The following is a 22,586-nucleotide window of genomic DNA, read 5'->3' on the forward strand; positions in this document are numbered from 1 at the left end:
AATTATGTTTTGTTATATTTATGGTAGGAAATTTACAAAATATCTTCATGGAACATGATCTTTAAAAGAAAATTTGATAATTTTGACCCATACAATGTATTTTTGGCTATTGCTACAAATTTTACACATTCACTCATTCTATTTCTTTTTTTTTTTTTTTTAGATCATCCCTGTAGAGAAGCTCGTCAAGGGACGATTTCAAGACAACCTGGACTTCATTCAGTGGTTCAAGAAGTTCTTTGACGCCAACTATGACGGGAAAGAGTACGACCCAGTGCAGGCCAGACAGGGCCAGGATGCCATTCCCCCTCCAGACCCCGGCGAGCAGATCTTCAACCTGCCAAAGAAATCCCTCCATGCCGCCAGCTCTCCCACCGCAGGTCTGATGTAACATCTTTTATTTATAATCATCATTAATCAACCGGCATTTGGCATTTACTAAATTGCATCATGGCATCCGTTAACTTGTGTGCAGGAGCTACTAGATCTGCCAGTTCAACCCCTAAATCCTCCACCTCGACCTCCCGACCCTCCTCCGCCAAAAAGATCCCTGTGATGTCAGCGACACCCGCTAAAGGAGAGAAGGAGCTGGAAGCCCAAGTAACACAACTAAACGAACAGGTGGACACCCCTAACACTATTAAAATCTTTAAATGGATGAGCAATCAAGAATATAATGGATATAAATGCTGAGTGAAAGCATGAGATAAGCTGCTATTTTAGTAGATCATTTTGGGTTTATACAGGATTTAAAAAGTCTTAGTTCGCTCTTCCACAAATTAAGGACATAAATTGGAGCAAAAAATGTTCTTAAATTAGTGAAATTCTGGCACCGAATGCAAAAAATGTTCATCTTTGTCAGTATTTTTTTCTTTTTTTTTTTCAATACAAATATCTAAAAATTCTTAAATCAAGACAAATTTACTTGAGATGCAAAATGAAATCTTGTTGACAAATCGAACATAATTGAGTGAGTTTATCTTAGAAAATGAACTAATATCTGAAATATATGAAAGCTTGAATTGCTTATTGAATTACGTTGATTTGACTAAGTAGATATTTGTCTTTTTTTATCAAAAACTGACTTTGATTTTAATAAATGAAAAAACAAGACTTAAATATATATGTAATGTTATGGTTATGATATAATATCAAATTGTTGTTATTATAAATATTATTTTCTTAAATACTATAATATTCTACAGTGGCATTATGCTTTATGTTGATATTTATTTATTTGTTTGTTTATTTATTTTATATTTATTTTTATTTAGTAGTAGTAGAAGTAATAATAATAATAATAGTAATTATCATTATTATTTTCTTAAAATAATATCTATAGTGACATTACGCTTTGTTGATAATTATTATGTAATAGTGGTAGTAGTAGTAATAGTAGTGATAATGATAATAATAATTTATATTTATTTGATTATTTATTTAGGTTTTTAGTAATTTTTATTTAGTAGTAGTAATATTACTACTACTAATAATTATCATTATTATTTCTTAAATACTTTAATATTCTAGAGTGACATTAAGCTTTATGTTGATATTTATTTATTAACATATTATATTTTGATTTTATTTGCTAAGTTTTATTTAGAAGTAGTAGTAATAATAATGATAATTTTTTTTCTTAAAGTAATATCTACAGTGACATTATGCTTTGTTGATATTTATTTTATATTTATCTATTTATATTATTTATTTTGATTTTTAGTAATTTTTAATTAGTCGTATAATAATAATAATATCATAATTATTATTATTTTCTTAAATACTTTAATATTCTACAGTGACATTATGCTTTATGTTGATATTTATTTATATATTATATTTAGATTTTATTTGCCAATTTTTATGTAGTAGTAATAATAATAATAATTATTATTATTATTGTTATTATTATTTTAAATACTTTAATATTCTACAGTGACATTATGCTTTATGTTGATATTTATTTATTTATATATTTAGATTTTATTTGCCAATTTTTATGTAGTAGTAGTAGTAATAATAATAATAATAATTATTGTTATTATTATTTTTGTTATTATTTTAAATACTTTAATATTCTACAGTGACATTATGCTTTATGTTGATTATTTATTATTTATTTTAATTTTATTTAGTGTTTCTATTTAGTAATATTATTATTATTATTATTATTATTATTATTATTATATGGTAATATTGATGTTTTTGGGTTTTCTTTTTCTGCTGTTGAGCTGCCTTGTTGGATATCCAATTATAGCCATAAAAACAATAGTTTCATTAAATAAAAGTGTAATGCTTTGTTAATTGTGCACAGAAACTGAAGAAAAAACATTTTATTGGATTGTACACATCAGTTAAACTCGGAAAACACACTTTTCCAATCCGGCATCAGGAAGTGTATGCATTCAAGGAGGAATCATGTTGTTTAGAGACATGTCTTCCTAAGCAGTAACCAGGTTTTAGTGTCTGTTGTGTTTACAGTCTTTTATGTCATTGGTAACTCTTGTGTCTCTCCTCTGCCGCAGATGAATACATTAAAGCTAGCACTAGAAGGAGTGGAGAAGGAGCGGGATTTCTACTTTGGGAAGCTGAGAGAGGTGGAGCTGCTGTGTCAGGAGCAGGGCCAGGACAACGGACCCTTTGTGGAGAGACTTATGGAGGTGCTGTACTCTGCAGACGACCAGGTTAGTACTTCACTGCTTCAAGTACTTTTTCAGGAAGTTATTTTTTATTTAATTTTTTATTTTACATATTTCTGATCTTATTATTATTATAAAAACATTTTGATAAAAACAAATTAATATATTTATATATACCCTAATAAAACCTTTTCACTTTCAAATGAAATAAATCATTTGTTCTTATTACGATTAGCATTTATTTAGGGTAAAATGATTCTTTTATCCATTATATTAGACATATGTTTTCTTTAATATCTCTGAGTTGGTCATTAATATAAAGGAAATATACAATCTAATTCTAAATTGAACTTCTTTTTTTCAGCTTTATGGAGATGTTGGGGTTTGGGCAAGATTTTACTTTAAATTGCTTTTAAATAATATTTGACAAATGACACAAATTAATATATTTTATGGAAAAGGAACATGAAGTTTGTTCTTTTTCAGTTATCATTAGTATTTTGTGTTTTCGTTTTTTTTTTTGTCATAAACGTCAGTTTTTTATTTTCTTTAAAAAAAAAAGAGACTATATTTCTTTCCTTATACTTTAAGTTATTTTTAGCACATTTTATTTTATTCAATATACTTCTGCTATTATTATTATAAGACATCATATTTTTATTGATTTAATTTTGTATTTATTTATTACTTTTCTAAAACTTTATTCACACATTATTACTATTTTTATTATTACTATTTAAATGTTTTTTTTTAATACATCAAACCTATTTATTAAAAAAATATATATTTTAATACGACATAACACTTATTTATTAATTTATTTCAAATATGTTTTCAAAAACTGCTCTTGTTTTTGGCTTTTAATAAACCGTTGTCATTTATTAGTAGTATTATTATGCTTGTTTTATTATGTATTAATATTTTCTTTTTTGTTTTTAATAAAACAACACACCTTTATTTACTTTTTCTTTTATCTTTCCACCTAATTTTCTGGACTTGCGTAGAATTTTCTCCTTTTAAGTCCACTTAGAGCAAGGAGAAGGAACACAGTTTATTTTATATATTTGAATTTTTTTCATATAAATAAACATCAGAGTTTATGATTTTCTTTGACATAAAAGAAGCTATTTTATTTTCTTCAGTACTTCAGGTTCTTTTTTAGCATTTCATTTTATTTTATTTTATTCAACATGCTTATTCTGCTATTATTATCATGAGAAATCATTTTGTTAATTTATTTAATAATATATACATATATATATATATACATATACACTACCAGTCAAAAGTTTTTGGACAGTAAGATTTTTAATGTGTTTTTTTTTTTAAAAAGTCTCTTCTGCTCTCCAAGCCTCTAAAGCAGTAATATTGTGAAATATTTTTACTATTTAAAATAACTGCTTTCTATTTGAATATATTTTAAAATGTAATTTATTTCTGTGATAAAAAAGCTGAATTTTCGGCATCATTACTCTAGACTTCAGTGTCACATGATCCTTCAGACATCATTCTAATATGCTGATTTGCTTTTTATTATTTGTATTATTGTCAATATTTAATACGGTTGAGTAAAGTTTTTTTCCAGGATTTTTTAGATTAGTAGAAAGATTTAAAGATCAGCATTTATCTGAAATAGAAAGCTTTTGTAACATTATGCACTATATTTTGTTTGTTTAAATGGTTATTTTTCACCTTCCATCTGTCAATTAAAATTAAGCAAGCTAGTTTTCTATAAACGACCTGTTATCATAACTCTAGTTTATACTGTTCTTAAATACTGAATACATTTAACCAGTCATAATTCTCTTTGTGATGTTATAAAAACATCTAAAAGACCCATTTTTGCTGCTTTTGATCTTGTTTTCTATTATATGACCCCTTCAAATCAAGTTTTGGGACAAACTGACTATCTAATATGACACGATCTTCAAAAATACCTAACGGCAAACTATTATGTGTGTTTACATCTGTATTATTATTTACATTTATTATTATTATTATAAGACATCACACTTTTTATTTATTTTATTTTTTTATATTTTTTGGTTTTATGTTCATTATTACTATTTTATTGTTCTTTTAATACATCAAACCTATTTATTTATTCTGCTATTATTATTATTATTATAAGACATCACACTTAATTTTTTTTATATATATATTTTTTTCTGCTGTTTATTTTACTTTCAAACATTATTACTATTTTTATTATTCAATACATCAAACCTATTTATTAATATATTTATATATACACCCTAATAAAACCCTTTTTTTTAATAAAAACGTTCACACATTACTATTTTTATTATTGCTATTTCAATGTTCAATACCTATTTATTTGTATATATATGTATATGTACCCTAATAAACATTTCTATGCTCATTATTACTGTTTTAATGTTCTTTTAATACATCAAACCTATTTATTCTTCTTTTTTGCTTCTTTTAATAAGGCATGCCACTTTTATTAACATTATAACGCTTTTCTGCTCTTTTGCTATTATTATTAGTAGTAGTAGTAGTAGTATTCGTGTTTTATTATTCAGTAATATTTTCTTTTTGTTTTAATAAAACAACACACCTTTATTTTTAATTTTTATCCTTTAATCTTTATTTTTCTTTTTTCTTCCTACATCGTATTCTACACTTGCAATGCAAGTCAAATTATGATGGTGGTCACTAAATAAGTGTTTTTTTTTTTTGTTTTTTTTTTTTTTTTAAGCAGGCTAGTTTTCCATAAATTACCTGGTTTTATAACTTTAGTATATCTCTAGTTCTCTACTTTAAACTGTCCTTAAATACTGAATACATCTAACCAGTCATAATTTTCTTTGTGCCCATTTTTGCTGCTTTTGATCTTGTTTTCTATTATATGACCCCTTCAAATCAAGTTTTAGGACAAACTGACTATCTTATATGACATGATCTTCAAAAACACCTAACAGCGAACTATTGTGTGTGTTTAGGAGGCAGGTGGAGAGGAGCATGAGGCTCCGGCTCAGGAGGAGGACGTCCCTGACGACACGCAGGACGAATACTGAACAGCTGTCAATCAAACAGACACCTGAACATACATGCACTCAGTCCGAAAACTGCTTCTGGGTTCATTTTCCTTCAACTCACGACGGTTTTATTTCTCATTTGCTCCTGTGATAAAGCAACGAGACGAATTGGCCAAATATTCAAACGTGTCTTTTTATGTTGAAGCCCTGTTTAATTGCATCATGACTGTCATCCAACAGCAGCTTAAATGGTGAATCTTGTTCGTGTGAAGCCCGTGATAACAACCACTGCACATCAACTCCATTCGGTTTTTACGTTAACTGAAGTCTGTTGGCGTTTCCACCTGCTGTTTTTCATCTCACCGCATCGATGAAGGAGAGTTTACCTTTTTTAATTTCTAAAGCTGTTAGTGTTTTAGGATGTGACACATCGAATTATTCAATTTTAAAGTATTGCAATAAGAGTAGCTGGAAGAGCTACCAATATTATTTGTGAAATAGTAAATTTTGCATTATAAACTAATGCATACAGTGTTTCATTTGGAAACGATGCTCAGTTAGATTTCAATTAAACTCATTTTTTTTACAGAGGTGGAAGCCAATCTCAGTATTTGATAGGAAGCATTTCTTTTGAACCGTGCAATCGCGTCTAAACGTTTTACTTTATATGTACAGTCAAAAAACAGCCGTCATTTGAAGAAAACAACACATATTGAAGAATTTTTTGTCATCTGTTGTTCTAAAGCACAGGTCTTCTGAACATAAAACAGCATTCTGGTGATCTCCGTCAATATTCTCCACAGGTCAACGCTTTTGTCATTTATTATTGTGTACAATGAAAAGGAATGTAAACATATGTACTGTTAATAATTATAAATAGACAATGTTTTTTCTTATTATTTCCCTCACAGTATCTCTCCCCCTTATGCATTCCCCAAATGTGTTGCATGTTTGCATTTTATTTGTGAATAACTTGACCTGCTTTTTACATATTTAATAAAAAAAAAAAGGAAAAAAAATGTTAAATGTTTTTTTGTATGTTTAACTTGCTGTTTAAAAAATCTCTGGAGATATGATAGACTTGCCCTAATAAAACCCTTTCACTTTCAAAAGGAATAAATCATTTGTTTTTATTATGATTAAGTAAGGCTAGGCCAATTTACTGAAATGCTACTTTAACTTTTAGTTATTATTCTTCTGAGATGATCATCTCTAACTCATCCTAGAGCTTTAACTCTTCAAACTTCAAACTCAGGCCAGATCTTCAGACTGATCTCATCAGGTGTGCTGTATCTTTTCTAACTGATCGGAGTCACAGTTTTCCTAAAAATGCAGATTAAAACTGGGAAAAATCCCATACACTTACATTGACAGAATGTTCAAATGAGCCAACACTATTGTCAAAACTCCCACAATCCTTTGAGACTCAATCAAACTTCCCTTCTATGTGCTATTTCAAATGCTGCGTCCCAATTCGCATACTATCCGTCCTAAATAGTATTCGAAAATAGAATTAGTATGTCCCAAATCATAGTATGTTTAAAAAAGTATTCCAAAGATTCCCGGATGGTCTACTACTTAACTTTGGAATTCGAAGTGCGGATCAACGGCTGATATTGCCCACAACACATTGCGCAGTGAACGATGATTCGATTAAAACTACAAACACGCATAAAAAAAGTGTTAAAAAAACAACAAACATGGAGGATATGCACGACCAACGTACAGGTAGAGAAAGGGGTTTGAGTGATAAATAATCTGTCTGTAACCTGATAAAAAATATTTTATTAATGTTATCCGTGTTATATTTCATGTGCAGCAACATTATGAACTTTTATAATGATAGGTTTGGTTATTAACGTTTAAAGGCATAATTATGCAAACACAAGAGCAGAGTCCTCGGCATGAAAGACTCGTGAAAGAACGTGCCTCTTCATTTCTCTCTAATACGGTAGGAAATTAAATTAAACGAAATGTAGATAATGTTAACTGTGATGATTGACAGGGCAGTTTAAACAGTGACAGGATTCAGGTAACTAAGCAACAGAGCGTCCGTTAAAGAAGCAGTTATTATGAAGTAGTGGGCGAATTCCAAACGGCTATTTTGCGCCCTTCAAGGGCACTTCTAGAAGGGGACGCCATTTGTAGGGACGTTCCAAACGAAAGTGAGCAACTTAATCCCTTCACGAAGGGCCCTTCCAGAAGGCCGTTAGCGAAGGGAACATTCCATGGTCACTTCACGGAAGTGATTTCCGTTAGTGATCACGTTTGCGCAGCGTTGTCAAGGTAACATTTCGTCAGTCATTCCCTTCGCCAAGGGAGTTCCAAACGGTTAAAAGAGACAGAAATGCCCTACTCCCTTAAAAGAACTCACTTCAAAGGGATCTGCCCTTCGGAGGGAGTAGGGCGTAGGGATGCGCACTTCCATTTGGAATTTGCCCAAAATGTCCCAAAGCCTGCCTACTATTCTGCTACATACTCAAAAGTATGTACTTTTTCTTTACAAAAAGAGTACATACTTTTAGGGCATAGTATAAGTAGGCTAATTGGGATGCAGCAAAAGACTATAGAATACCCAAGACATGTCACTCGTGTAGTTTTGAATGGGAAAAAAGGCAACGCTCATTATGGCCGCGAAGCCCCGCCTTCTTAGTGAAAGAGCCAATCGTTGATTAGTAAAGTCAGCGCGTCACTGCAGCTGCGGTTAGAAGTCCCGGTTGCTATAGAAACAATCGGCGCTCTAAAGCCCCGTTCACACTACACGCGACACAGCGACGCGATCCCATTCATTTCCATGGAGAGCTGGCGATTTCCGGCGACGAGAGCGACAGCGTTTGTACAACACGTTTTGGCCCTAACGGCCTTCCATACGTCAGCGACCGTTGGCGACCGGATGTGGGCGTGTCAAGCGACGCGACAAAGTTCAGAATCTCTAAACTTTATGCAAATGAAGAGCGACTTTCGGGAGCGACAGCCAATAGGAAAGAAGATGATAGTGCTCATGTGATCATTCTCCTTTCAGCTCCAGCAGAGGAGAAATTAATTCCTGCCGTTAGCACATACAGGGACATAAATTTTAAAAATGAGACATGGAAAGGGGTGGCCAATATCGTGGGGATTCCAAGTAGGGTTTTAATGAACTAATATGATGTAAAATTAGATATTACCTCTTAAAAAATCAAAACCAAAATGTGTTAAATGTATGACAACAGACAAAATCATAAATGATTAGACAGCAAATAAACGTACCACATTAAAAATAATATTAACTGCATTAAAATGAATTGTAACATGCTTGTCTTTGTTTCTAAAGTTGCTTTGGATAAAAACGTCTGTTAAATGATGTTACTAAGCAACCAGTAATAAGAACGCCCACTAGCGACCTCATCGCCAGCCTCTGGCGACAGAAGTCGCTGCTAGTGTGAACGGGGCTTAAGACGTGCGCTCAGTACTGCGCATGCGCACTGGCTCACTTAGCCGGAAAAATAGCGTTTTTTAACGCTATTGGAGCACAAGGAACCATATTTATGAGGCTGGTCTTGTTGGATTTCTTTGGAGATTTAAAATATGAAATTTAATCCTAAACTTGGTGAACAGTTTTGGAGAATTTGATGTTTCCTCATTCAAAGAGATAGGAGCTGCACTTGCCTGCTCGAGAGGCGTTTCAAAGATGGCCGCCGAGTGACATGTCTTGCCTTAAAGGGACTTTGGCTATATTTCTAATCCATTTAAACTCATCAATCTGTCTATCTCATGTTAACAATATGCCAATCATGCTAGAATTGTGCTAGTAACTTGTTAATCATGCTAATATGTTATTCATGTTAGAAAAATGTTAGCAACATGCTAGTCATGCTAAAAACATGCTAGCAACTTACGTTAATCATGTTAGAAACATGGTAATCATGCTTGAAACATGTTAGCAACATGCCAGTAACTTGCTAATTGTGTTAATAACATGTTAATCATGTTAGAAAAATGCTAGCAACATGCTAGTCATGCTAAAAACGTGTTAGCAACTTACGTTAATCATGCTAACAACATGGTAATCATGCTAGAAACATGTTAGCAAAATGCCAGTAACTTGCTAATTGTGTTAATAACATGTTAATCATGTTAGAAAAATGCTAGCAACATGCTAGTCATGCTAAAAACGTGTTAGCAACTTACGTTAATCATGCTAACAACATGGTAATCATGCTAGAAACATGTTAGCAACATGCCAGCAACTTGCTAATTGTGTTAATAACATGTTAATCATGTTAGAAAAATGTTAGCAACATGGTAGTCATGCTAAAAACATGTTAGCAACTTACGTTAATCATGCTAACAACATGGTAATCATGCTAACAACATGCTAGCAACTTATGTTAATCATGCTAGAAACATGTTAGCAACATGCCAGTAACTTGCTAATTGTGAAAATAACATGTTAATCATGTTAGAAAAATGCTAGCAACATGCTAGTCATGCTAGTAACTTCCAAGTCATGCTAGTAACTTGTTAATCATCTTAACAACATGCTAGCAACTTGCTAATCATGCTAGCAACATGTTAGAAAAATGCTAGCAACATGCTAGTCATGCTAAAAACGTGTTAGCAACTTACGTTAATCATGCTAACAACATGGTAATCATGCTAGAAACATGTTAGCAACATGCCAGCAACTTGCTAATTGTGTTAATAACATGTTAATCATGTTAGAAAAATGCTAGCAACATGGTAGTCATGCTAAAAACATGTTAGCAACTTACGTTAATCATGCTAACAACATGGTAATCATGCTAACAACATGCTAGCAACTTATGTTAATCATGCTAGAAACATGTTAGCAACATGCCAGTAACTTGCTAATTGTGAAAATAACATGTTAATCATGTTAGAAAAATGCTAGCAACATGCTAGTCATGCTAGTAACTTCCAAGTCATGCTAGTAACTTGTTAATCATCTTAACAACATGCTAGCAACTTGCTAATCATGCTAGCAACATGTTAGAAAATTGCTAGTAACTTGCTAATCATGTTAGCAACATACTAACAACTTGCTAATCGTGCTTGTCATGTTAAAAACATGCTAATAACCTGCTAATCATGCTAGCAACATGTTAGAAAAATGCTAGTAACTTGTTAATCATGTTAGCAACATGCTAACAACTTGCTAATCATGCTTGTCGTGTTAAAAACATGCTAGTAACCTGCTAATCATGCTAACAACATGCTAGCAACTTGTTAATCATGTTAAAACATGCTAGTAACTTCCAAGTCATGCTAGTAACTTGTTAATCATGTTAGAAAAATGCTAACAACATGCTAGTCATGTTAAAAACATGCTTGTAACTTCCAAGTCATGCTAGTAACTTGTTAATCGTGTTAGAAAAATGCTAGCAAAATGCTAGCAACTTATTAATCACGTTAGAAACATGCTAGTAACTTGCTAATCAAGCTAACAACATGTTTGTGACATGGTAGTCATGCTAGAAACAGGTTAATAACTTGCTAATCATGTTAACGACTTGCTTACCATGCTAGCTACATGCTAATCATGCTAGCAACTAGCTAATCATGCTAGAAACATGCTAATAACTTGGTAATCATGCTAGTCATGCTAATAACTAGCTAGTCATTTTAGAAACATGTTAACAACTTGCTAATCATGTTAGCAACATGCTAGCAACTTGCTAATCATGTTAACATGTTAGAAACATGTTAGTAATGTGTTAATCATGCTAGCAACATGCTAATCATACTAGAAACATGCTAACAACTCTATCTGTCTATCTATCTATCTGTCTGTCTATCTATCTATCTATCTATCTATCTATCTATCTATCTATCTATCTATCTATCTATCTATCTATCTATCTATCTATCTATCTATCTATCTATCTATCTGTCTGTCTATCTATCTATCTATCTATCTGTCTATCTGCCTGTCTGTCTGTCTGTCTGTCTGTCTGTCTGTCTGTCTGTCTGTCTGTCTGTCTGTCTGTCTGTCTGTCTATCTATCTATCTATCTATCTATCTATCTATCTATCTATCTATCTATCTATCTATCTATCTATATATCTGTCTGTCTATCTGCCTATCTATCTATCTGTCTGTCTGTCTGTCTGTCTGTCTGTCTGTCTGTCTGTCTGTCTGTCTGTCTGTCTATCTATCTATCTATCTATCTATCTATCTATCTATCTATCTGTCTGTCTGTCTGTCTGTCTGTCTGTCTGTCTGTCTGTCTGTCTGTCTGTCTGTCTGTCTGTCTGTCTGTCTATCTGTCTGTCTATCTGTCTGTCTGTCTGTCTGTCTGTCTGTCTGTCTGTCTGTCTGTCTATCTATCTATCTATCTATCTGTCTATCTGCCTGTCTGTCTGTCTGTCTGTCTGTCTGTCTGTCTGTCTATCTATCTATCTATCTATCTATCTATCTATCTATCTATCTATCTATCTATCTATCTATCTATCTATCTATCTATCTATCTATCTGTCTGTCTGTCTGTCTGTCTGTCTGTCTGTCTGTCTGTCTGTCTGTCTATCTATCTATCTATCTGTCTGTCTATCTATCTGTCTGTCTATCTGCCTATCTATCTATCTATCTATCTATCTATCTATCTATCTATCTATCTATCTATCTATCTATCTATCTATCTATCTATCTATCTATCTATCTATCTATCTATCTATCTATCTATCTATCTATCTATCTATCTATCTATCTATCTATCTATCTATCTTAAGCTTTTAAAACTACTTTAAACTTCGGACTATTTCAGACTGAAAACAGTCAAACTCAAAACTTTTTAAACTTTTTAAATCTTTCAAACGTTTCAAACTTTCTGGTCCAGCTTTCAAAAGCCAACTTAAAGTTTGTCTTGACAAACTTTTTTATCTCGTTTTTCAGTTATAATTAGTATTTTATTTATATATATATTTTAATATAAATAAGATCTTATAAGAACAGCGTATGATTTTCTCTGACAAAAAGCGGCTATTTTATTTATTTAGTGCATATGCTAAAAGCAACTCACCGATAGATCGTTAATCGTGTCTGACCGCCAGGTGTCAGTAGCGCGCAATATGACGAACTAAAAGAGCGGGAGAGACGAACCGAAGAAGAAACTGCCTGTGTTGCAGTTTAGTGAACTATAGTACAACAATGTAAACATTTATCATTTAATAAAGGAAATAGGCTCAGTTTGAGGAAAAGTTAAGTCGTAAAACGTGTGGTTAACATCATGGGCAAGGTAAGCGATTGATGAACACTTGAAACAGGGTTTGTCAAACTTTTAATGTGTTTCAGGTGTTTGTGAGAACCACTTGTAATATGTTTTTATTCTCTGTCAGTTCAGTCGAAGTGTGTTTATCCACTGTACATCATTACAGCATGCAGGAGAAATGCAAATTCCGTGGAACTAGAAATATAAATCACGAATTTAAGCTAGGAAAAGAGAACGATGAAAGACACATTTGGACACACCTACTCATATTTACATATTTTATTTCATCTACGAAAGTGTAATGACCATGAAATATTAAGTAAATAAAATAATTTTTTTAGTAATATTGTGAAATATTTTTACTATTTAAGATAACTGCTTTATATTTGAATATATTTTAAAATGTAATTTATTTCTGTGATGCAAAGCTTAATTTTCAGCATCATTACTCTAGTCTTCAGTGTCACATGATCCTTCAGAAATCATTCTAATATGCTGATCATCAAAATGTATTATTATAGCTTATTATTATTATTGTTGTTGTTTTTCAGGATTCTTTAATTAATAGAAAGATTAGAAGATCAGATCAGAAATAGAAAGCTTTTGTAACATTATACACTACCATTCAAAAGCTTGGAGTCAGTATTTTTTTTTTTTTGGGGGGGGGGGGGGGTATTACAGAAATTAATACTTTTATTTAGCAAGGATGCTTAAAATTGATCAAAAGTGATGATAAAGACATTTATAATGTTACAAAGAATTTCTATTTCAGATAAATGCTGTTCCTCTGAAATTTCTCAATCAAAAAAACCTGAAAGAATTCTACTCAGCTGTTTTCAACATAATAATAATAAATGTTTTTGAGTAGCAAATCAGAATATTAGAATGATTTCTGAAGGATCATGTGACTGGAGTAATGACGCTAAAAATTCAGCTTTGAAATCACAGGAATAAATTACATTTTAAAATAGATTCAAATAGAAATCAGTTATTTTAAATAGGAAAATTATTTCAAAATTGTACTGTTTTTGCCATGCTTTGGATCAAATAAATGCAGGCTTGGTGAGCAGAAGAGGATTCTTTAAAAAACATATATATATAAAATTGATTTATTAATTTTAAAATCTGTGTGTATGTCTGATTTCAGCGGAAGAGAAACCTGGACATGAGGTGTGTGTTATTTCCAGACGATGTGAAAGACAATTTCAGAAAGGCAGGAAAAGCTGGAACATCTTCCAGAACATCCACCCCTGCCACAAAGTCTTGGGAGAGATGTGGAGACAGTTTCCTGGACACTCCTGTCATCCAGGTGTGTGACACTCGATGCATGTAATGCTGATGTTCTGTTACACAGATGCACTGAATGTCATGTGTTTGTGTTTCAGAAGCTGCAAACATCAGAGAAGAAGAGCAGAAATGCACGTAAAATGGCTCTGACATCTGTTATTGGTAATATAACAGATTGATCAATTTATAAATTGCACAATTAATAGTAAATCAGAACTGTATTATTAAATAAGTGCAACAATGTCATCAGATAATCAATATTCTATATTAGATCTTCTAAGTTATTTAAAAAATGTATGACCACCAAGGCTGCATTTATTGCATCAAAAATGCAGTAAAAACTGTTATATTGTGAAATATTATTACAATTTAAAATAACTGTTTTCAATTTTAATATATTTAAAAATGTAATTTATTCCTGTGATCAATGCTGAATTTTCAACATCTTTACTCCAGTCTTCAGCATCAGATAATCCTTCAGAAATCAATTTAATATGCTGATTTGCTGCTCAAGAAACATTTCTTTCTCCTCATCAATGTTCATATTTTTGGGAAACGGTGTTGAATAGAAAGTTCAAACAGCATTTGAAGCGGAAATCCTTTAAAGCATTATAAATGTCTTTAAATTTCACTTTTGATCAATTTATTGCATCCTTGCTAAATAAAAGTGTTAATTTATGGTAAAGATGCTGGCACAGATGAAGCGGTTCACATTGCCTGGAGCTCCAGTGAAGAGGAAGAATCAGACAGTGATAGTCATCCTCCTCCTCGACTGAACGTCACACAGGGACCACAGCCACCCAGAGCACACAAACAACATCCTGTGGACTATTACAGAAGTCTGCGGATGTTCAGCACAGGTGTAGGTAAGAACAGAATCATTTTTGGTAGTTATGTGGATGAATTGTTCAGGTGCTTAAATTGCCCCATGATTTCAGGGCTTAACAATAAGGATAGCATCTCATTAGCCCGGGGCAAATATTACAGCATTTTGGGCCATTTTTTGATCATTTACACAAATATTGCTTTACACAGTTTGAAATTTTGTTGTGAATTGTGCTTGTCAACATTTTTATCAGGTTAAATGATTTAACTGGGTTATATATATATATATATATACAGTCATGGACAAAATTGTTGGCACCCTTGGTAAATATGGGCAAAGAAGGCCTTAAAAATAAATCTGCATTGTTTCTCCTTTAGCTCTTTTAGTCAAAAATTCTGTAAAATTCAAACATTTCATTAAAGTTAAACAATTTAAAGTGAGGTGGAATATAACTTTATGAAAAAATGTTTTTCTCAAATACACCCTGGCCACAATTATTGGCATCTTTAGAAATTCTTATGAGTAAATTATCTCCTAAATATATTTCCATTGAAATTTCCAATTTCTTAGCACACCAAGGTGACTGGAAACATGATGTTGTCCAGTCATGACGTCTTGGTGCACAGATGAATAAATATTAGTAACACAAAGCCCCAAACAACCTAATCATTCATCACAATGGGTAAAACCAAAGAATATACTTCTGATGTACAGCAAAAGATTGTTGATCTTTACACAATACAAAGTGGCTTTAAGAAAATACTTAAAACATTAAATATTCTCATTTCCAACATCAGGGAAATAATTAAGAAGTTTTAATGGACTGGAGATGTTAAAAATCTGCTTGAAACATGATGTGTGTCAATATTGTCTTAATGTGCAGCAAAGAGAACAATTTAAGTGGCCAAATACTCCTCAAAGATCACAGATGGAAAATTGCAGAAATCAGTTGAATTTTAGTGTCAGAAAAAAATATAAAAAATAAAGGAAAACTGCACCTCCATCACAACAAGTCATTTCAGACGCTGTTCAAGAAACAATTCATCTGCTCTCATGCAAAAACAAACTGCACCATATTCATTTATCATACTGGAACTTCAGCCAGGACTGGCTTTTATTGCCATATGAAATGAGAATTTTCTTTTTTGGAGCTAGAACACATTAAAGGTTTGGTGCACACAGGGATAAAAAAGTGCCCAATGTCCACATTTAAATAGATCACCAGATGTTCTTTTTTGTGGACCTAATTTTACACCAAAGGTCCTAGACATCTTGTTCAGATACATGCCATCATGTTTTATATCAAATACCAACAGATAAAAAAAGGTAAAACTGACTTGCTCAGTTAGAAATATTATAATGGGTCATGGTTAGATCTTCCATCACCACATTGATTCAAAACCAACATCAAAATCAACACAAAAACTGGTCACTGAACACAAAATCAAGATTCTGCCATAACCATCCCAATTCCCTGACCTGAATCCTATGGAAAATGAGTGGGATAAACTGAGGAAGAGTGAGCACCAACATTTGAAGGATCTGGAGAAATTCTGTATGGAGGAATAGTCTAAAATCACTTGCCATATATTCTCAAACCTCATCAGGCATGAAGGGGGAAAAAAATCAGAGCTGTTTTTCATGCAAATGGAAGTTGCAGAAAGTTTTGAATACAAGGGTGCCAATAATTATGGCCAGGGTGTATTAGAGAAAACCGTTTATTTCATAATATTATATTCCCCTCACTTAATTAATTTTTTATTTTTAATGAAATGTTTGAATTTTGCAGATTTTTTGACTAAAGATCAACAGCAGAAACAACGCAGATTTATTTTTACAGCCTTCTTTGCCCATATTTACCAAGGGTGCCAACAATTTTGTCCATGACTGTATATAAATATAAAATATACATACATACATACTGTAGTCTTCCTGTGGAATTACTGAAAATTGCCTTAAACATTATGTTTGTGTGTGAAGAATGTGTGAAAAACTATTTTAAATAAATGAAAATTCTAAATGTAACATTTCAGCTGTAATATTCTAAACATAAATATGTTTTTTCCATAAGTAAAACTATTTTTTGGGGAAAAAAACCTGAATTGTAAAATAGGATGAAATCCTAAAAAATTAATCATGCAGGTGCTTCATATTATAATAATTGTGACTCTACACCACAAAACCAGTCATAAGTAGCACAGGGATATTTGTAGCAATAGCCAACAAATACAGTACATTGTATGGGCCAAATTACACATTTTTCTTTTATGCCAAAAATCATTAAGATATTAAGTAAAGATCATGTTCCATGAAGGTATTTTATAAATTTCCTTCTGTTAATATATCAAAACCTAATTTTTGATTAGTAATATGCATTGCTAAGAACTTCATTTGGACAACTTTAAAGGCGTTTTTCTCAATATTTAGTTTTTTTTGCACATTCAGATTCTAGCTAATTTATGTATAAATCTTATGTATGATGTGTTAATCTCAATTTAAAAAAAAAAAAAAACCCTTATGACTGGTTTTGTGGTCCAGGGTCACAATTTTGAATTGAACAGAATTGAACATTGTTGTAGTAAAGAATATATCTTTTTGATTCCCTTACAATGATATTCTTCATTGTTTCTCAGTTAAAGAGCATTAAAGTATATGTTACTCAACATGTGTAGTGTAATTATTACTTGGCAAGTGTGATCAGGAATGTGGAATGATGTAAAAAAATATTCTCGTCCAATCAAAACCATCTGTTCTGGCTGCGATGCTAGAAGTTCATAACTTTGTTAAATATGCACTGGCTTGTTATTTAATCCTGATAACCTGCTGCTTTTGCCCTCAGAGACAGATGACCTGCCCTCTATTGATTCAGACAGTGAGGTAGAGGAGGACAATTCAGCTTCAAAAGATCACATCGAACACATTGACCTTCTAAATCCTGTTGCAGTAAGTATATTTTATTTTTACATTAGCAGAATCATTCTACAAGTGCTTTCATATTAACTTTAAAAGTGGAAAACGTGTTTTAGAACAAATGTTATTAAAAGAGAAAACATTTGATCAGGTGAGATAGTATACTGTTGATCAGTAGGGGGCGCTATGGGTCCTCAGACAAGACATCTTAAGTTCTCATCAGGGTTCTCAATGTTCCTGCTCCTTTTAGGACTGACCTTTGGCCTGAATATGTTATGAGTACCTTTCTGAGTATTTGTTTATTAATATTTGACATTTTGTAGAGTACAAGTGCCACTCAAGTCATCTGAATATAAAAACAAATCTGTCTTAACGGCGGTGTCATATTATTTTCCACATGATGCATGAAATTAAGTAATGACTTCCGTTTTAAATTTCAAAAAGGTGTTAAAGGTAAATAATTCTGGTTCTGCCAATGCAAAATTCTGAAGTTTAAATTTAAATTAGAAGTGACAGAGCAATGCATTAGCAATTGCCACTATGCATCTGCATCTTATAATTGTATATTATATGTCAGAGAGGAGTACAAGTCTCTTCTGAGATGACTTAGACATGCTAATTACTGAAATAAAGCAAAATGAAGTAACTAGATTTAGATTAGAAATATATGTGACCCCTGGACCACAAAACCAGTCTTAAGCATATTTTTAGCAATAGCCAAAAATACATTTTATGGGTCAAAATCATGTCAACAATCAGGATATTAAGTAAAGATCATGTTCCATGAAGATATTTTGTACATTTCCGACCGTAAATATGTGACCCTGGACCACAAACCAGTCATAAGTGTCCATTTTCTGAAATTGTGATTTATACATCATCTGAAAAAGCTGAATAAACAAGCTTTCCATTGATGTATGGTTTGTTAAGATAGGACAATATTTGGCCCGAGATGCAACTATTTGGAAATCTGAGGGTGCAGAAAAATCTAAATATTGAGAAAATCGCCTTTAAAGTTGTCCAAATGAAGTTTTGCATATGCATAGTTATGCATTATTATTATTATTATTATTATTATTATTATTATTATTATTATTATAGTATTATATATACTATGCAATATTACTATGCAATGCATAGTTATGCAATGCATATTACTAATCAAAAATTAAGTTTTAGTATATTTACAGTAGAAAATTTACAGATCTTTACTTAATATCCTAGTGATTTTTGGCATAAAAGAAAAATCGATAATTTTGAGCCATACAATGTATTTCTGGCTATTGCTATAAATATACCTGTGCTACTTAAGACTGGTTTTGTGGTCTTAATTTTTTATTAGTGATATGCATTGCTAAGAACTTCATTTGGACAACTTTAAAGGCAATTTTCACAATATTGTGATTTTTGCACTTTCAGATTCCAGATTCTCAGATTCCTATCATAACAAACCATACATCAATGGAAAGCTTATTTATTCAGCTTTTCTTATTTCAGATGATGTATAAATCTCAATTTAAAAAAATTGACCATTATGACTGGTTTTAATAGGAATTGTGGAACAGCTTTTGTCCATACAATACAAAAGTCAGTGACGTCCAAAACGTCACAGGAGCCTGTTGGCTTTCATTTTTATGGACAAAGGCATTTGCAGAATTCTTTAGAATATATATTGTGTTCTGCGAAATGAAAGTCACACAGTTTTGGAATGACATGGGTGTGATTTAACAATTTCAGAATGATCTGCTTCAAATATCCTGATGTTTTTAACATTTTATGACATCTGTGTATTCAGCAATGACATCATGATGTGATCTTTGACCGTGCATATCATAATTCAGCATGATGCATCTTATTGTCATAGTGGTACAATTCACAGTTACTGTCATAGGCTGTAATTACGTCCAGACTAGATAGTGGCTTCGGCTTCCTGGAAGGGCAGTGCTAAACAAATTGGTCATGTTGAAGAGGAATTATGCAGCGCTGCATAAAAACAGCTTTGATTTGACTCATTAATAGTTTGAATAGTTGAAAGGCATCATATCACACATTGCTGAAGCATTCAGCTTTTCCTCATAGTTTAGTCAGGTCATGTCATGTGGCACAGATCCAATTCATGATTTGAGAACACTTCAGAGCTGAAGATACAGATTTCTTTGTCATCGGAAATGTTTGGGTCATCAAGAAGAAAAAAAAGTGGAAGACTTTTCAGAAATGGTTCTGAATCATTTAGCATGAATTAGGTCACGGAACCTTGAAATCTAGATCAGTGGTTCTCCTTTCACTTTAAGCACTATTGCAGCCAAACTCTGTACAGAACAGAAGTAAACAGTAACTCCTTCAAATGTAACCTTGAGGTTGAATTAATAATTGTAATTATAAAATCAAGATAATATTAAATATTTATTTAAAAATTATTGGTATCACTTTACAATAAAGTGTTAACATTAGTTAATCTGTCTACATTTTTATATACATGTTTATATACATTTTTAGTTAGATTTAAAGTTGGTTTATTGTAATGTAAGTTAAAACAACTTGAATTTATTTATTATTTTATTATTTATTAAAGTATATAATATTTATATACATTTTTAAAGAGCTACATAAAATTCATTTTGATTTTTTTTATGTTAGTTTATTGCAATTTAAGCTAAAAGTATTTACCTTAAGTTATATAAAGTATAATAAAGTATATTCAATTTATAGACATTTTTTGAAGAGTTATATAAAATTCAAATTTTGAAATGTTGAAACATCTTATAGTTATGTATTTTATTATGTATTTATTTATCATTTACTTTTTAGGTTATATAAAGTATAATAAAGTATATAATATTTATCCAGTTCATTTGTTAACGTTAGTTAATTTAGGAACAATACAATGAACAATACATTTTTTACATTTTACCCTAATTTACAATACAATTAAAATTGAATATTAAAAAGTTGTAATTTAAGTTAAAACATTATATATTTGTGTATTATTTTATTATCTATTTATTTATTTATTTAGCATTTACTTTTTAAGTACATATATATAATACATATATATAATAATAGTACATACATATATAAAATGTAATAAAGTATATATAAATTTATATACATTTTTAAAGAGATATATAAAAATAGTTAATCTGTGAACAATACAATAAACAATACTTTTTAAAACATTTTAGATTTTTTTTAAGTTGGTTTATTGTAATTTAAGCTGAAACAACTTATTTTATTATTTACATTTTAATTATATAGAGTTATATAAAATTCAAATACAATTTTTAGTTAATGCACTGTGAACTAACATGAACTAACAATTAACGGCTGTAATTTTATTAACTATTATTAACGAATAGTGTAATAAATGTATTATTCATTGTTTGTTCATGTTAGTTAATACATTAACTAATGTTAACAAATGACATCTTATGGTAAAGTGTTACCTATTATTCTCTACAGCCAATAATTCATCACACAGAACACATTGTGTTTGGTGCATGTTTATTTTTATGAATAAACCATTTATTTTTAAATAATTTTCTTTCATTTATGGAATATTTTCTATCACCTCGTGTATATTTGTTCATGGTTTTTGAACTATCCGTGTTGACATCTATATAATTTGTCTAGCTTAACCAAGTGGCAGATGAATTTGTGCCAAAATACCAGAGTTTGATTGACGTCAACAACAAGATATGGGAAGAATTATGTGCATTTAGTATTGTTTTCCCCCACTGATCAGAAACAGAACAGACCAGTTTTATTTTTATTAAAAAAAGTCAACAACACCCAATCTAGAGCATCTTTAAAATGTCATTTCAGCATTTTCCCAAGGTGTCTTGAAGCACTCTGCACATCTCTGTTGCATCTGAAACGTCTGTCAGCTATCAACAGATGACTATGTTTAGCACTTATTCCCATGCTTCCTTTTAAAAGTGTCTTTTAAATCAGCCCTCCTTCCTGGATTCAAGATTGAAACCATTTGTTTAAAAAAAAAAAAGTGGATTGTTTACTCGCTCGGATTTCGCAGGAAAAATGCTTCGTGTCCATTTACAGGAAGAGGGGAAAATAACAGACTCGCGTCTAGACGTTCATTGCATTTTGCTTTATTTCTCAATAAATTACACCTGCATTTCTACCTTTCCTTACATTTTCCTCCAATTGCAAACCAAACTAGGGCATCCTTGGCGATGACACACTTTTCTGCGGCCTGGCATCCCTCTCGGTTAACGCAGCGGATCCGTCCTGTTCCCGCTGGTTTGGGAACTGCCCCTATATGACGTGTCTGGATTAGACCAGAAAAAAAGTGGGAGTGAGATAGATTTGATAGAGCAAAAAGTTTGTGTACTCCTCCATTCATTTTGAGCCAGTGCAGGGTGAACACATTTTTGAGCCAGGGCCAGGAACATAGTGTACTGCGGAGAGAGAGAAAGACAGAGAGCGCGCATAGTGCGCTGTTTGCTGGCAGGCTGCCCTGCAGGGTCAAGTTGATTCAAATAAAAGAGTGTAGGCTGTTCGGCAGGCTGGAATGCCGTTCGTGTCTCCACATGATAAGAAGGTAGACGATTTTTTTTCCACGAGAAAACCAGTTTGTGACAGTGCAACCACAAATGCTCATGCACACACAAAAACATGACCCCCTCCCGGTCCCTTTATGTCCGTCTTTTACGACCTGTCATCAGGTAAATGAGTCACGTATCATATTTCATCGGGCC

The 22,586-nt window shown here is 31.8% G+C and overlaps 2 protein-coding genes across 2 annotated transcripts in view; both read left to right on the forward strand.

Annotated features, from left to right (window-relative positions):
- LOC141300291 (microtubule-associated protein RP/EB family member 2-like) overlaps positions 1-6,761 on the forward strand; it is an 11,663-nt gene extending 4,902 nt beyond the window's left edge. Inside the window, exons 5-8 of the mRNA XM_073830609.1 lie at positions 164-380; positions 476-621; positions 2,526-2,684; positions 5,606-6,761. Coding sequence (XP_073686710.1) covers positions 164-380; positions 476-621; positions 2,526-2,684; positions 5,606-5,680 — 597 coding nt within the window. The 3' untranslated portion in view covers positions 5,681-6,761. The remainder of the gene's footprint in view (positions 1-163; positions 381-475; positions 622-2,525; positions 2,685-5,605) is intronic.
- Positions 6,762-17,800: 11,039 nt separating this feature from the next.
- Positions 17,801-22,586, forward strand: part of spidr (scaffold protein involved in DNA repair) — an 80,795-nt gene continuing 76,009 nt past the window's right edge. The window contains exon 1 of the mRNA XM_073830881.1: positions 17,801-17,904. The gene's annotated coding sequence lies outside the window, so the exon portion shown is untranslated. The remainder of the gene's footprint in view (positions 17,905-22,586) is intronic.

This window comes from Garra rufa, chromosome 24 (genome assembly GCF_049309525.1).
Source record: "Garra rufa chromosome 24, GarRuf1.0, whole genome shotgun sequence".
In the NCBI taxonomy this organism is placed as follows: Eukaryota; Metazoa; Chordata; class Actinopteri; order Cypriniformes; family Cyprinidae; genus Garra; species Garra rufa.